At 40.1% G+C, this 15,448-nt stretch overlaps 1 protein-coding gene across 1 annotated transcript in view; it reads right to left on the bottom strand.

Moving 5' to 3' along the window:
- The window catches only part of CTTNBP2NL (CTTNBP2 N-terminal like), a 133,255-nt gene that overhangs the window by 22,735 nt on the left and 95,072 nt on the right, over nt 1-15,448 (bottom strand). Inside the window, exon 3 of the mRNA XM_089668319.1 lies at nt 7,465-7,695. Within this exon, the coding sequence (XP_089524445.1) occupies nt 7,465-7,695 (231 nt within the window). The remainder of the gene's footprint in view (nt 1-7,464; nt 7,696-15,448) is intronic.

Raw genomic sequence — 15,448 nt, 5'->3', positions numbered from 1 at the left:
TATCCAAATAAAACAAAAAATGTTTTTCTTTTAGGTATACTTTTAGAAAATACAAAATATCTTCCTAAATGTCAAATATGGAATGAAAATAGTATCAAAAATCACCCACATATATAAATGCACTTCTTCCACCAATAAAAAAAGACAACAGTGTAGAAAAGGGTATTTATATGTGGGTGATTTTTGATACTATTTTTATTCAATATTTAGAAAGATATTTTGTATTTACCTAATTTAACTTAGTTGTTTTTGATACACCCACCATGTGTATCCCGTGAAAGCAGCTTCCCTTTGACTGGTATTTCAGTCATTTTTTTTCTTTTGTATTAATACATATGCTGCAGGGACTGCACTAACTTAATGAGTTGGCAAATTCATACGGTTTAAACCATTTTACCTCTTTATTAGCAATAAAAACTGACAAGAATTCTAATTCTTCTCCAGTGTATCCATCCCACTGGGTATCACATGAGATAAAACACCGCATGGTTTCATGAGATAAATACCGCATATTTCATAAACATACTGGATGCGGTATTTTAGAAGCATTTTTAGTGAATGCCAAACATTTTTTTGAAAAACACTAAACGCTATTTTACTGCATTTCTTAAAGAGGTAGATACCGCTTTGTCAATGGAGCCCATGAAGGAGTGCAAGAATGGCATAATAAAAAAGAAGCCGCAGGGGACAACCTGAAGATGCTGCAGATTTGTAGCCTGGAGATCTGTGGCTTGAATAAAAAAAAAAAAAACTATGTTCATGTGGAGCTGCTGTAGTAGCAGAGGAAGAAAGGACGTTGATGGAAGTAATTTACAGGTGTCCTACAGTGGGGAAGTTGTACAAACTGAGAAGCAGGTATAACATGACTACTGACAAAGCCAAAGAGGTGTCTACCCTTTAAGAGGGTGAACATGAAATGCTCTTTAAAAGGCATCGTGGGAGTGCAAAGTGCTGTACACATGCACATTAGATCCACATGAGAGGCAATCTTAGCTGCTTGTACAAGACAATCACAGCTCCAGGGTATGCAGTTCTACCCTGAAGTTGGGATGATCTTAATTGGAATTACTGCAAATAAGGGAAACAGTTCAATCCATGTAAAAATCAAGGAAACCTTTAAAAGTAAGATCACAATCAACTTGTTTGGTCCATAGTAGAGACCAATTGTCATTTTCCCTTAGAAAGAGAATTTGACTCCACTGGTGGATTCCAGTCCTCATAAAGGATTATTTTTCAACAATGTAATGTAAAGGTCTTTGTGGCCATAGCTCTCTAAGACTCAATGTCTAGAACAGTAGGCCAATCTCCTAATTGCAGGGTAAACAGCACTGTATCAATTAAAGAATCAATAACTCTGTAAAGCCAAGTCATTTGGGACATGCTTCAAAACAGGCTAGTCAAGAAGAGGTTGTGCATGCTTTGAATCTAAAATCAGAGACAGTTATAGGAACCTAAGGCACACTAAGTGACGAGGCAAAATATGAGGTTCACTGCTGTAGTATGTAGAAAGGTGTGTTTAGAACCTTTACAAAACAAAAATATTTGCAATAACTATGCACACCAACAAAAAAACCTTAAGTGGATATCAAGAGTCCTGTGGCTGTATGCAAGGGCATTGACTCACTTTGCAGAACTGCAGAAGACTCTGTAGAGGACGACCCTATAATGAGGGGACTCAGGATCTTTGTTGCAGGCATCAGACCCTTGTGGGAGAACCAAGAAATCAGTACTATTGGTAAAAGAGCAGTATGGGCTGCAGTCATCCATTACAACAGATGTCTTCTGTGCATCTATGTATCAACATGTTACACCGCAAAGCAGAGAGCAACTAGGCCCGAAGACAAGCAATGCCTGCTATACTCTCAAACCCAAGCAACTGTTGCTGATAAGGGTCACGGGCAGCCGAAGGTGACCAAGTCACTATAGGCAGGCAGTGGAGACAGAATGGGAACTGGATCATTCCAAAGTAATGTCAACGTAGGAGCGCAAGTGTGTCACACTCACAAATACATACACAGAATGCATCAGTGCACGCAGGATTACTCACTTTGTGAGCTCTTAGAGATTAGGCATATCAGAAGTGGTTCCTTCCTTTTAATCTAGTAAAAATTCTTTGATAATGGTCACAGAAAGTCAAGTGCCCAAAAACACATTCCCAAACATTAAATTAGTCTAAAGAGACAAGATCAAAAGAGACAAAAATGCAGAGCTGAATTGAGAGATTGTCACAGACCATAAAAATCCTCACAAAATGAATTTTCAGAAACTGGGTCAAACTAGCAGCTATGGCTCTGGAAACTATGCTCTGCAGCTGACACAGAACTCATCATCTGGAGAAACACAATGCAGAGCTCAAGGATTGAGGGTGTGCCACAGCTCTGTATCTGAAGAAGATTAATCTGTGGCTAACCAACACAGTACATTAAGGTCTGGAAAGTGCTATTAGCAGAGCGCAGTGCCCAAGAGTCACATATAAGACTAGCCCTGCATTTGTCTAGTCCAGTGGTGTCCTGAGGCAGCCTCCAAAGCTACTGCAGATGATACACCAATCCAGATAGCTGCAATGAAGAAACCAGTTCAAGCAGCATATCTGAGGTCTTGATCAAAGATACCGAAGAATAAATATCCACAGGTTAAAAAATATCTTTATTGAAGTGAAAAAAAGGCACTTGTAATTAGTTAAGACTCTCGAAGGATCAGGAAGGAATTTTTTCTCCTGCAGAAGAAAATTGGATCATGCTTTGCTGCATTTATTTTGCCTTCCTCTGGATCAACTGTGGGTATAGGATTATAACTTTTTTTTATGGTTGAACTGGATGGACTTTAGTCTTTTTTGAGCCAAACTAACTATGACTCCAGCCATTTGATGGTTGACAGCCTGGTTGAGAGTGCATGCAATTATGAGTTATTCACGGCATGCCTTGAACTGTTTTTGGAATCTGTTAAATAGAGGAGTTGAATAATATGTTGTCTAAGTCACCTGGAAAAAGTGAAGTGAGACCCAGACCGTCCCATACAGGGAGCCCCAAGAACAACAAAGAGGGAGTCTGTCATTCTAAAATACTAAATAGCTGAGGTAAACTCGAAAAACCTATATCACATCCAAACAATCGACAGAAATCTCCTTGAGGTGTACTGGAGCAGCGCAGAGGTGACGATATCCTGGATATGGTGGAAGGAAGACACCACCTTAGGGAGAAAGGAGGACTTGGGCCTCATGACAGCCTTGTCTATGTGAAGCAAAAATGGGGCAAAATAAAAATAGCCAACTCTGAATCTTACGGAGCTGTGAAACGACCTTTGATAGTACTCAGGGCCAATTGTTGATCCAGACCAGATTGAAGAAAAGCCGTACTCTATTTTCTCTGCTCAAGGCAGTTAACCTGCTCCAGTGATCAATAGGTGCTGGTTTCAAGCAGTTCACTACCTGCTCCAGAATCATAACCATCCAAGAAAAAGAAGCTGCTCTCCATCAAAAGCCCAATGTAAAGATGTATTGGTATTATCCAGTACAGAAGCACTTCCACCTGCATCTTTGCCCTATAACACATTTCACTCAAGAACTTAATTGTAGAGGGTCAACCATTCATCCAGAAAAGTCAGGATGTGTCCCACAAAGTATTTTCTGAGATGGAATATTCATGCTTGGCATTATGTGAATTAGGCTTTCTGAGTGCAATGGTAGACCTTGTAAGAAGTGGATTTTCTAGCTACCAGGAACATAGGAAAAAACTGAATTGAATAGACTTGATAGTCTGGATAGAAGGAAAAAAATGTCAGAGAAAAGAGCTCTCTGCTCGCCATCAAATTTTCACGTTTCTCTTTGTATTTCTAATAATTTTACAAACTATTGCTTCTTTGCTTACTTTTTCGAATTAAATAAAATGTAAACTTTCCTGCATTAAATGTGTATTATTGCAGAATTACTGTAAAATAGTCAAAATAATGGAAAATGTAAGCAATTATGTGTACTTTTTTTTTTTTTAATACGTGTATATATCCCCAAAAGCAATAACATAAGTTTAGACACCAGAGGGAGCTCTAGTAGTAAAGGCTAGAACCTGTAACACTAAAAATGGGGATAGTGAGCTCCATCATATGATATACAGCTTTTGTTCCCTTAATCTAACTGTAAGAAGACAGATGAAGCTACTACTCTGTTTGTTCCATGGTACAAGACCATTTAATTGTGTCACTGTATCTGATGCTCTGGCACAAAGTAAACCTTTAGGAATAGCATCTTAAATTATATACAGTATATTGTAGCATTTAAAAGTCCTGAAATATTTGGCATATTTCAGCATGTTATTTTTACACAGAATGAGCAAACCTTTTATTTTTAGAACAACAACAATGCTTTTAACATCAAGAACATGGTATATATACAAAGTACTCAATTGTGTTTTTGCAAATGCACTATGGCTATTACAATCATCTTTATTAAAATGTGAAAAATCTTTTTTAAAAGTGATGATGGGCCCACAACTCAGATTCTGCTCATAATGGAACTTTACCTAAGGCAAACGGGCAAGCTTTTTATTAAGTCCTTGCTTCTTCTGTATTAAAATTACTTACCTGCCTGTCCGCACTGTAAACTGAGCTGCACACCCACAGCTCAGTGTAAGAATTTTGCCTATGCCAAGTGACTGAACTCCCCCACATACATGGGAGTGATGTCATCTCGGCCCAGCCAAAGGAAACGGCCCGGGATTGATACCCAGAAGCCGCTGGGCCAAAGATGTCAGTGACTGGTGGGAAGGTCTGTGGAATCTCAGTGCTGGAGAACAAGCAAGCATAGATCTGATTTAAGAACAGGTGAGTTTAAATCTGCTTTAAGTTGTCTGGCTTTGGAGTAATCACTGTATCAGGTCAGCTCTTAATAAAAAGGTACTTATGCACATATTTGCCTACGTATTTTATTATAACTAAACGATAGTTTATTTTTTCATAAATTGCCCCCACCCTCATTTTTGTAATGGTGGCAGTGGTGTGTTCTGCACAGCTCAGATATTTACCCACCTAGTTGGTCCAGCATTGTCCAGCCGATATCTTCTTTTCTGGCAGCGCTCAGTCCCACACCGTCACATTGTTTAGTGATGCCATTGGGAGGCTGCTGGCTTCTCCGGGTTCAGCTGGTGGGCATCCCAATGACACACCACTAGGCCCACCATTCCTCCTCCTTTGTGAATGAAAGACTATGCCTCCTGGCATATGTGATGTATATATCCCAGGAGGCACAGGAAGCACTGTGAATTTCATTCACCTAGTCGAGTGATGTGAATGAAGGGGCAACACAATAACAATCTGTGTAGAGGTCTGGAGGAGGGGTGGAAAGGAGGGATGATGTTTTTGAGGGTGAAGTTAGGCATATGAAATGCAGTACAGTATTGTATATATATATATATATACACACACACATATATACATACCTACTGCTCAAAAAATTAAAGTTACACTTTGAACACACATCAGATCTCAATGGGGAAAAATCTCATACTGGATATCTACACTGATATGGACTGGGTAATGTGTTAGGAAATGTAAGGATGCCCCATCGTTTGATGGAAATGAAAATTATCAGCCTACAGCTGACTAAATTCAAAGACATCCTGAAAATCAAAATGAAAAAATGATGCAGCAGGCTAGTCCATTTTGCTGAAATTTCATTGTAGCAACTCAAAATGATACTCAGTAGCTGGTATGGCCCCCAACATGCTTGTATGCATGCCTGACAACGTCGGGGCATGCTCCTAATGAGACGGATTATGTCCTGGGGTATTTCCTCCCAGATCTAGACCAGGTCATCACTGAGCTCCTAGACAGACTGAGGTGCAACCAGGCAGCATCGGATGGACCGAAACATGATATCCCAGAGGTGTTCTATTGGATTCAGGTCAGGCGATCATGGGGGTCATTCAATGGTATCAATACCTTCATCCTCCATGAACTGCCTGCATACTCTCGCCACCTGAGGCTGGGCATTTTCGTGCACCAGGAGGAACCCAGGACCCACTGCACCAGCGTAGGGTCTGACAATGGGTACAAGGATTTCATCTCCATACCGAATTGCAGTTAGGGTGCCATTGTCTAGCCTGTAAAGGCATGTGCATCCCCCCATGGATGTGCCTCCCCAGACCATCATTGACTCATCACCAAAACAGTCATGATGAACGATGTTACAGTCAGCATAGCATTCGCTACAGCTTCTCCAGACCCTTTCACGTCTGTCACATGTGCTCAGGGTGAACCTGCTCTCATCTGTGAAAAACACAGGGTATCGGTGGCGGACCTGCCAATTCTGGTGTTCAATGGCAAATGCCAATCGAGCTCTATGGTGCTGGGCAGTGAGCACAGGGCCCACTAGAGGATGTCAGGCCCTCAGGCCACCCTCATGAAGTCAGTTTCTGATTGTTTGGTCAGACATTCACACCAGTGGCCTGCTGGAGGGTTTTAGCAGTGCTCATCCTGTTCCTCCTTGCATAAAGGAGCGGATACCGGTCCTGCTGATGGGTTAAAAACCTTCTACGGCCCTGTCCAGCTCTCCTAGAGTAATTGCCTGTCTCCTGGAATCTCCTCCATGCTCTTGAGACTGTGCTGGGAGACACAGCAATCCTTCAGGCAATGGAACATACTGATATGCCATCCTGGAAGAGTTGGATTGCCTGTGCAACCTCTGTAGGGTCCAGATATTGCGTCATGCTACCAGTAGTGATGCTGAAACTCATTAACAACCCCCTCTGCTACTTAACTGACCAGATCAATATCCCATGAGTTTAAATGACACACACACATTTTTATATAACATTTCTGTTCAGATTACCACACAGCAAATCTACTAATGGCAGAAGATAGGTGAGGTAACAAAATGCCTGAGATTCCTTATGAGTGACAAAGCTGCCAAAAAGTAGGTTGTCAGACTCTGAATCAGTGCTCAGAGGGAAATTCAGGTTCTAGCCATTTATTCCACCTTGGTCAGGCATACAGAATACTCCTGGATATATACTTTTTTCTTGATAATATTGACCAACATGCCATGGATTTTGACACAAACTTGCATTCTATCTCCAGATGCTGAAAGTTACTAAACAATGTCACGGCTGTCCAAACCTAAAACATCACAAATAAAACACTCACCTTTCTATTATATAATTATATACATGGAAAGTCACAGGGTGATCATATAATAATTGTCACGGGACAACAACAACAAGGGTATGCTAATATTTATGGATTCAAAAATTATATGAACTGCATGTGTATACTTTATGAATTTTTGATTTTTCTTTGGCATGGAGATTGCATGAAATATTGACTTTTGCATATATTTGTATATCTTTGGATTTTTTTGGCATTATTAATGCATTAAGGGATGTTCATTTCTTTTAAATCATTCACTAATCGACTGGGTGTATAAATAATTATAATTTATATAGTACGGTTACAATTTGTATTACTTTTACTCACCTTTCTATGCCTGCTCTCAGCAGCAGCCAGCTGAGCCAGCATCCTCTCCTGCATGGCCTTGCATTGCTTCATGACTTCCTTTAAAATGAACAGGGGGTTGGAACACACAGGGGGCCTCTGTCCATGGTTGTCCTCCTTGAGGGTCTCATAATCCCTCTGCAAGGCCAGCAAGGGATCACTGATATTGTATTTGCCATAGCGCTCTTCAATGAATCTGTCTTTATGCTGTGCCTGGAAAAGATATATTAGAAAATATTTAGTGTTTCCATATGAAATACAGACCACAATATATAGAAAATTCTATACAGTTAAATAAAATCTTACAACAGGTTTAAAAGCAAGTGATATTTGAGGATAATAAAAGCAGCTGGTATTGCTAAATAAGTATTGAAAAACTGCAATTGATTTATACTGGTTTGCCCTGGCAGCCAAATCTGAAGGAGAAGAACGTGTCTGTGATCCATAACAGATGATTTTTTACATACTCGTAACGTAAAAATCCACTCTATTCCTCCTGTATTCTATCTAACAGTAGCTGTGCATAGAAGCCATTGTAAGCTCTGTTGTACTGGCCATTCTCTCATGTCACAGCTCTCTAGCAAACCTCCCAACTGTCCCTTTAATTCGGCTTCCTTCATGCCTACTTTTCCCATTAGCAAAGATTTTTTTTTTCAATGGCTGACTTCAGGCAATAGAAAAAAAAAGTCCCAGTCAATCGTCAAAGTGGGGAGAATGTCATAATATCCAGAAAGACTGTAAATTTGACTTGATATTTTGTTTGCTAAAATAATGTGCATAAAAAACACTTTCCCATTTAAAAAATAATATTGTTGTTGAATGCTGCTTTCATTATTTACATCCTTTGTTGCAGTTCATTACTGATGATCTCCTGCAGACTCACTGCAGCCACTTCCAGTCTAAATAAAAGCACTCTAGCAATGGCTGTACCCAAATTTCCCAGGGTGGGTTTCCTGATGGTGAAAAAAGCAGACAATTGCTAATTTATGCATATTAGAAAGCCCACTCATTTCTATTAGAAATCTATGTTGAAGGGTGACAACACAGAAACACAATTGGGAGACAACAGAAATTTGTAACAATTAGAGCCCAAACAAGAACCTTCATGTCAGTATCAGTATTAATTAAATGAAAGGCGCAGGTTTAAAAATAAAAAAAAATTTAAAATGACTTTAAGTGTTACTAAACCCAGGACCCTGCATTCACTATATCTGGTCTCCCACAGTACACAGAACATGGAAATGCAATTATTTTAGTAAATATAAACTGCTGAATACCTTTTCTCATCAGCAGTTAGAGCAGTTTTGTGACTTCTATCAGTGTCTGGATGAGCACTGGTTAATCTTATAGGCAGAGTTTTAATTCTCTTCTGACTGTCCTATGAGGCTGCATAATACCTGACCCTCTGTCTAGAGAGTGCTGATTGGCCCATGCACCCTCCCCACCCTTTTTACACAATGTGGAGGATGAACCCCTTAAGTTCCACAGTGAGTATAACAAGCATGCTTTACTGCATATACAGAATGATTTTACTGTTGTGGGTCTAGTAACGCTTTAAAGATTACAACATCATAATAAAGCTTATTTGAAATTTTAATAAATGGGATTTCATATACTTAAGGTTTACATAGTAGGCCAACTGTGCTTTTTTACTGTATGACCAGCGTTGCAATTGAAATGTGGGACTATATCGTTTGTAGTAGTCTGAAGACAAAAAAAAAAAAAGACCAGACTGGATGGGAAAGTAGTGAAGATGTGTTTTTACTATACAATTTTTTCCACACTCAGATTACAGACAGAGACAGACAGCTGTTAGAATATTATACATGCAAAGTTCGCTAGCTCTGGCCGTCTGACTGGCAGAGCCACGATGATGTCCCGGGCCACGGCACAGTGCTCTGAAGGAACGGTATGGGTATGCCATTCCTTCACAGCCCATGTGCCGGCTGCACGTTTAGGAGATAATCATTTTACCTACAAGTAAGCTTTATTATAAGCTTACTTGTAGGCAAAAGTATAAAAAAGAAGTTTACTACCACTTTAAAGTGGTTGTAAACCCTCACATATACCCACTGAAGTGATAAGACAAGATAAAACAAATCCTCCTACAAAAGCTGTACCTGTTTATCTGCAGCCTCTTAAAACCTGTTTCTCTACAGCCTTCTAAAACACAGATCAAAAGGCTTTTTCTCAGCTCCAGCAGGCAGGGGGCAAGGATCTGATGTCACAACCTACACTCAGCTCTCATCTCTATGCAGTGCAATCTGAGACCTGAGTGAAGGGAAAAGTCACACTTCCTTCTCCACACTACACAGTCTCATAGGGAAACATGCACAGCTGTGGCTGTAAATGATCTCATCTGTACTGAAAGGGTGGGGAGGGGGTAGGACATCTCCTGAGATTCTGTGTCGGGATAACCTGTCAGAAGTGACTAATGCAGATACCATATAGAAGAGAGGGGAAATTATTACTCAGTGCTTTGAATTTATGCTAGCACACGCTATAGGAGGGATATGCTCTGTTCGTTTTTCATTTCAGAGGTTTACAACCATTTTAAGTATCTCTTATTTGCAGCCTTGTATTTATTTACTCCACACCTCTCACATGCTAATTAATTCACAAAAGATGCTAGTATACATTTTTCCCATTCTTCAAAGTGTATGAGCCTGAAAAAATGCACACCAAGTGCTCCTGGTTCAGAGCAGAAACCTTCATAGCCACGCATACTGGATCATAGGAAGGAGGTAAACAGAATCAGAAAAGACGAATGCCCTGTCTAGAACCATTCTGAAAATTTGGTTAAAAATGGACATGGCTAGTTCATGTATAAAAATGGGTGCAGCCTAGGCTGAGAAAAACTACATGTATGAAAAAGCATAGTATGGTCCAAATCCTCAAGATAAATCCTATGGGTTTGGGGACAGTTGAAGAATCCAATCCAGCACACTTAAGGCAGCACTTCTGAGAGACTGAAGAGATCCCTAGGCAGCGGACAAAAAGAGTAATGTGCGCAGACTAAGTGTAGTGGGTGTAGTACATGCTGCTTCCGGTATCCTATCCTGAGACTAACTGGATACCCCAGCTACCACACTCCACCCCTTGCAGCAACAGCTCCATCTTAGGATCATGGATGCCTCCTATTCCCAATAACAGATGCACCAATGACTGTAATGCACAAAATCATCCACACACTGAGTTGCCAGTTATTGCATGCTGTATCCACCTCTCCACCTTGTTGCACTTTAATTTCGCCCCCCCCCCCCCGTCTCTCTTAGCTATTGCAGGTGCTATCCAGACCATATCCAGTGTATTCACTGTGAGTTTCTTTGGTGTCCTCCCCAGCTGGGAATCCTTTAGAGAACCATGATAAGCACGATTTGTTTTACATGCAAGTTGGCAATTGTCTTCAACAAATATTTATATACCCATTATACTTAATCTGTGCACTTTGCTCTTTTTGCAATTACAGTTCATAGCGATATTAGTGTTTATAGTTGGGCATTAGAGTGAAACTCTAAACCAAAACATTTTTGTCTTGGAAGAAAGATTTAAAACTGGTTTGTTATTGTGGTCAATGTACCCATTGCAGAGACATCTACTAACTTTCCACTGAAAGCAAGGGGGTTCCAAAAGAACTTTGGCAAAATGTGTATCTTGAAAGAAATACTTTATAAAACAAATAAGTATAAACAATATTGCTACAGCTGGTGATATGGACATAAGTGATGCACAAAATGGTGCGCCTTTTGTTCACTATTGCCCAATACTCATGACAGACCACCCACCAGCAAAAACTGGTGCTCAGCTTGACCATTCAGCATGGAGAACAATGTAAGATAAGGCTGCACAGTCAAGTATCCAAGAACCCCCCCCTCCCCTCCAAAAAAAAACCAAATACAAAAATACATATTGTAGATCCAGGAAGAACCTGAGAATACTTTCAGGAGTTAAATAAGGTAATGCATATGAGGGGGCTCACGCATGCACCCCAACATCACCAAAGGCCCTCGCATAAAATTCAGTGAGTATTCAGTGTCAGAGAAGGCAGACACAAAATACATTATGCTCAGAATATTGGCATAATAGAAGAGATAGTCATAGACTGTGTTGTAGGAGACTGTCAGAAATTGTGAATATAGTGTAGGAATTGCTGGAGACTGGGGATATGCTTCAGAACACAGCCATCTGGAGACTGGGGATATGCTTCAGAACACAGCCATCTGGAAACATTACACAAGACCACTAGAAATCACTACCATAAACAGGGAAATGAGAAAACACAGTAGCAGAAGCTGTACAAAAAGCGTCAAAGGGCCACATACAAACCCCGGGCCACAGACTGGCCACCTGGGCTTTAGACTACATATTGTACATACAAGATGAGTTTATCCACTGGCCATCTGCTCATAGTACTTTTACTGCGGATGGGTGGCACAGCCAGTCTCAGCAGTGTAAAATTATGCTGCCTGGCACATGTGCGCTGATGCGCCACTCCCATAGCCACTGTGTCCCCAGGACACGGCAGATTACAGTTCCTGGTAGCTGGTCTGCTTTGAGCAGCTGGGAATCACATTATCACAATGTGTACACAACTGTTATGACTGAGTTTCATTCATAACAACTGTGCTTTCTGTAGTGATGCTGTGATTGACCCACAGCTATCACATGATACTTGGGCCAATCACAGCAACCGTATCATGTGACCAGCTGTAGCCAATCACAGCATGGCAACAGAATGCAAGCTTTAATAAATGGAAACCCATTCATGACAGTCCAAGCAACTGCTGTTAAAATCACGGTGTAAAATAAATCAAATCCCTGATCACAAACAGTAGTGCAGTGTTAAAAATGGCGACACTGAGCTACGCAGATTAACGTGTAAAAAAAAAAGTTTTTTTTTTACATACGGTCACAAGTCAGTATTCCTAATCACCACCACGCCAGTGAAATGATGACTCTGCGCTGCACTGGAGACAGTATGTTAAAAAAAAAAAATTTCTTAGTTTCCAAAAACGTAGTGACAGAAAAAAAAAATGAAAACTTTGTAGACGCTATCACTTTAATGCAAACAAATGAATGTAAACTGACAAAAATAGGTACCCGCACCCACTTCCACTGGAATCGCCTAGACGATTTCACCGGATGTTGTCCCACCACCCGCAACCTGTCACAGGTCCCAGAAGGCTGCAGGTCTATGCACAAAGTGTAGCACATTTTATGCATGCGCAGATTGGAGCTGGCTGTGAAGTCCAAAGGAGTCACAGCTGGCTTCACACAGTAAATACGCAGAGGAAGCAAGTACTTGAAAAGAACTTGCCAGGGTGAGCACATCACTAGATCCCTGGACAAGTATTTGTGCTTTTATTAAAAGTCAGCAGCTACATTATCTGTAGCTGCTGACTTATTTTTTTTTTAATGACCGAGAACCTCTAAGAAAAAGTAATGCTTTATCACATGTAAAATATGTAGTTTAGAGGCAAAAAGAAAAAAAAAATTGTGGGGTCTAAAAGATCTAAGGACCTGAAGGGGAAGAGAAAAAAATTCTCAGGCTACAAGAAGGCCTTGCTAAGCAAAGCTGAGACGTATCAGGTTGGATTAAGGAGTTAACCAGTGTGGACATCTGTCAGTTGGTGGCGTCTCCTAATGGCAAGGGATTATTAATATTATTATTGTGTTTCTGCTGTTCTCTGATTTTTAGACCCTGCTTTTCTACTTTTTTCTTAGCCGACTCTTAAGACAAAGAAGGGAAAGAGATCAAACTGGAGCATCAGCCTTATTTGTCGCTTTGGAATAACAATATGTGTAGTTACTGTAGCCGGTCATGTCATTTAGAAGAAATATGAATCCAGCAAGTAACTAAATGTTCTATTATACACTATGTGGCCGATTTTTTAAGCAGTGATATGGCCTTATCATGGCCAGTCTCTTGCTTTTCAAAGAAACAGATATTCTGGAATCTGCGTAAAACCCACCTAAGTGCTTTCTGCTTCACTTGCTTTCAGTGAGAAGGGTAAATAAAGTGTAGACAGGAGAGCCCATTTACAAGCAAAAGTAAGCACTGTGGTGCCCTTTCAGTAGCAGTATCTGTGATTTGCTGAAATTGGACCCTATACCCTGTTAAACCTAATTTTTAAAATCAGAACTCCAGGCAAAAATTTTATTTCACCATGCAGTGGGGCTGTGCCCCCACTGCATGGGACAACTGCTTTTTTCTAGGATCGAGCACAAAGTTCATATTCACCAGAGAACCATGCTCCTCTAGTCTAGCAGTGGACTGTACCTGCCAATGGAACGTGCTGACGCCAGGAACAGGCCATTTACAAGACTGCGAGGGGGCAGGAGCAGAAGAGACTGGTCTTTTTCGGGGAGAATTGGCGGGTCAGGTAAGTATATCTTTGCTGTCCTCTCCCCTAGAACAAAATGAGCAATACACCCGTGCAGTGCGGGTAGAGCTCCACAGCACATGCAAAAAAAAAAAAAAAATCTTGCCTGGAGTTCTGCTTTAAGTTCTACACACATTGAAGTTTTATACAATGTAGAAAAATATGGCCTATGAAGCACATAATTGAAATTTCACCTTAATGCAAATATTTATTTGATCATAATTTTGTAAATAAATCAATAACCTGTTGGTAGTTGGTACAATATATTATTGACTTTATGTATTAAACAAATTGAAAGCACATAAAATCCTTGTAAATAAAGAAACAAGAACCATCACTCAGAGATTTCCTCCCTGTAGAATGACATTTTAACACACCCTTATCGTCTGTATTATGCAAGCAGCTATTAAAAAGGTAGCCGCCCTACTCAAATGCTTCACGCAGACCTTTGGATCCTATATTCTGCAGTATTAGTGGGTGTGTCATGATAATATTTTACATACTATTGCCTAATAAATATGGCTTCACTGCGTAGCTTCAAATTCCAGTCATTTTTGAACCATAAAATCTATTTTATTCTCCAAATACTGTTATCGGTTATTTGTATAAACCACTATTTTATGCAAACACACAGTCAATATAAAACTCTGCCTTATACCATTAGTGAGGAAGAGGATCTTTCATGTTCATTACATACAGCAGAACCACAAATTGAAAACTTTTTTTGAACTTTAATATATTTGCATATCGGAGATGCTACCAGTAATTTCTTGTTCAGGTTGGGTATCATCAACTTCCACATATGTAAATTTCCTGAGCTGGGATGCAAGAGTTCTGTGCAGTTAGATATCAAATAGCTACATAGATATACAGAGTCTGAAAGGGTACATACTTTAAAGAATATGTAAACCCAACATTTCATTGCCCTGATATGTGCCTGCTGTACCAGGTACTGTGCTTGTGTCAAAAAAGTATTCTGCTCTTTTTATGGTTTCCTTTGTGTGAAAACCCTGGTGTTCCATTCCCTCTGCTTGCCTATTAAAAACTGACCACACTAGGCAGGAGAGCTAGGGATCACAGTTCCCCTTTTTCTGCTGCACCTGCATCCTGTACATGCACACATAATTTTTCAGCTTCACAACCAGTAATGAATAGACATGATCTGTATTGAAAGCCAAACCAACAGAGCTAACAATTCTTGGGTTTCTACAAAAAATTAAAGGCATTTTCCTAGAACTGCACAAACAGAGCACTGAACTAAAGTTGATTTTATGACGTTGGAAAGAACACGAGTAACATCTGATGATTGCCATACAGGGTGTGCTTTGAGAGAGTAGAAATTAGTAGTGGTATTAGTAAAGGATTGGATTCCTTAGACTTTGATGTATCAGAATAGGTAGAAAAGGTTTCTGCAGATGTAGAAAGCAAAATCGGAAGGTGAAACCACAAGTTCTGAATTTCTAAAACAGCAAAAGTGTACCTGACACTGAAATGATATGGAAAGCACATCTTGGGCAAAAAGTTACAGACTAAGCAGGTGTGGAAGACAGAACAGAGCATGACATTAAATACAGTGCCGATAT

The sequence above is a fragment of the Staurois parvus genome, unplaced genomic scaffold (assembly GCF_062004578.1).
Source record: "Staurois parvus isolate SC_StPar_1 unplaced genomic scaffold, SC_StPar_1.0 ptg000056l, whole genome shotgun sequence".
Lineage (NCBI taxonomy): Eukaryota > Metazoa > Chordata > Amphibia > Anura > Ranidae > Staurois > Staurois parvus.
The sequence above is the reverse complement of the archived record's forward strand: the minus strand, read 5'-3'. Positions and strand labels throughout refer to the sequence as shown.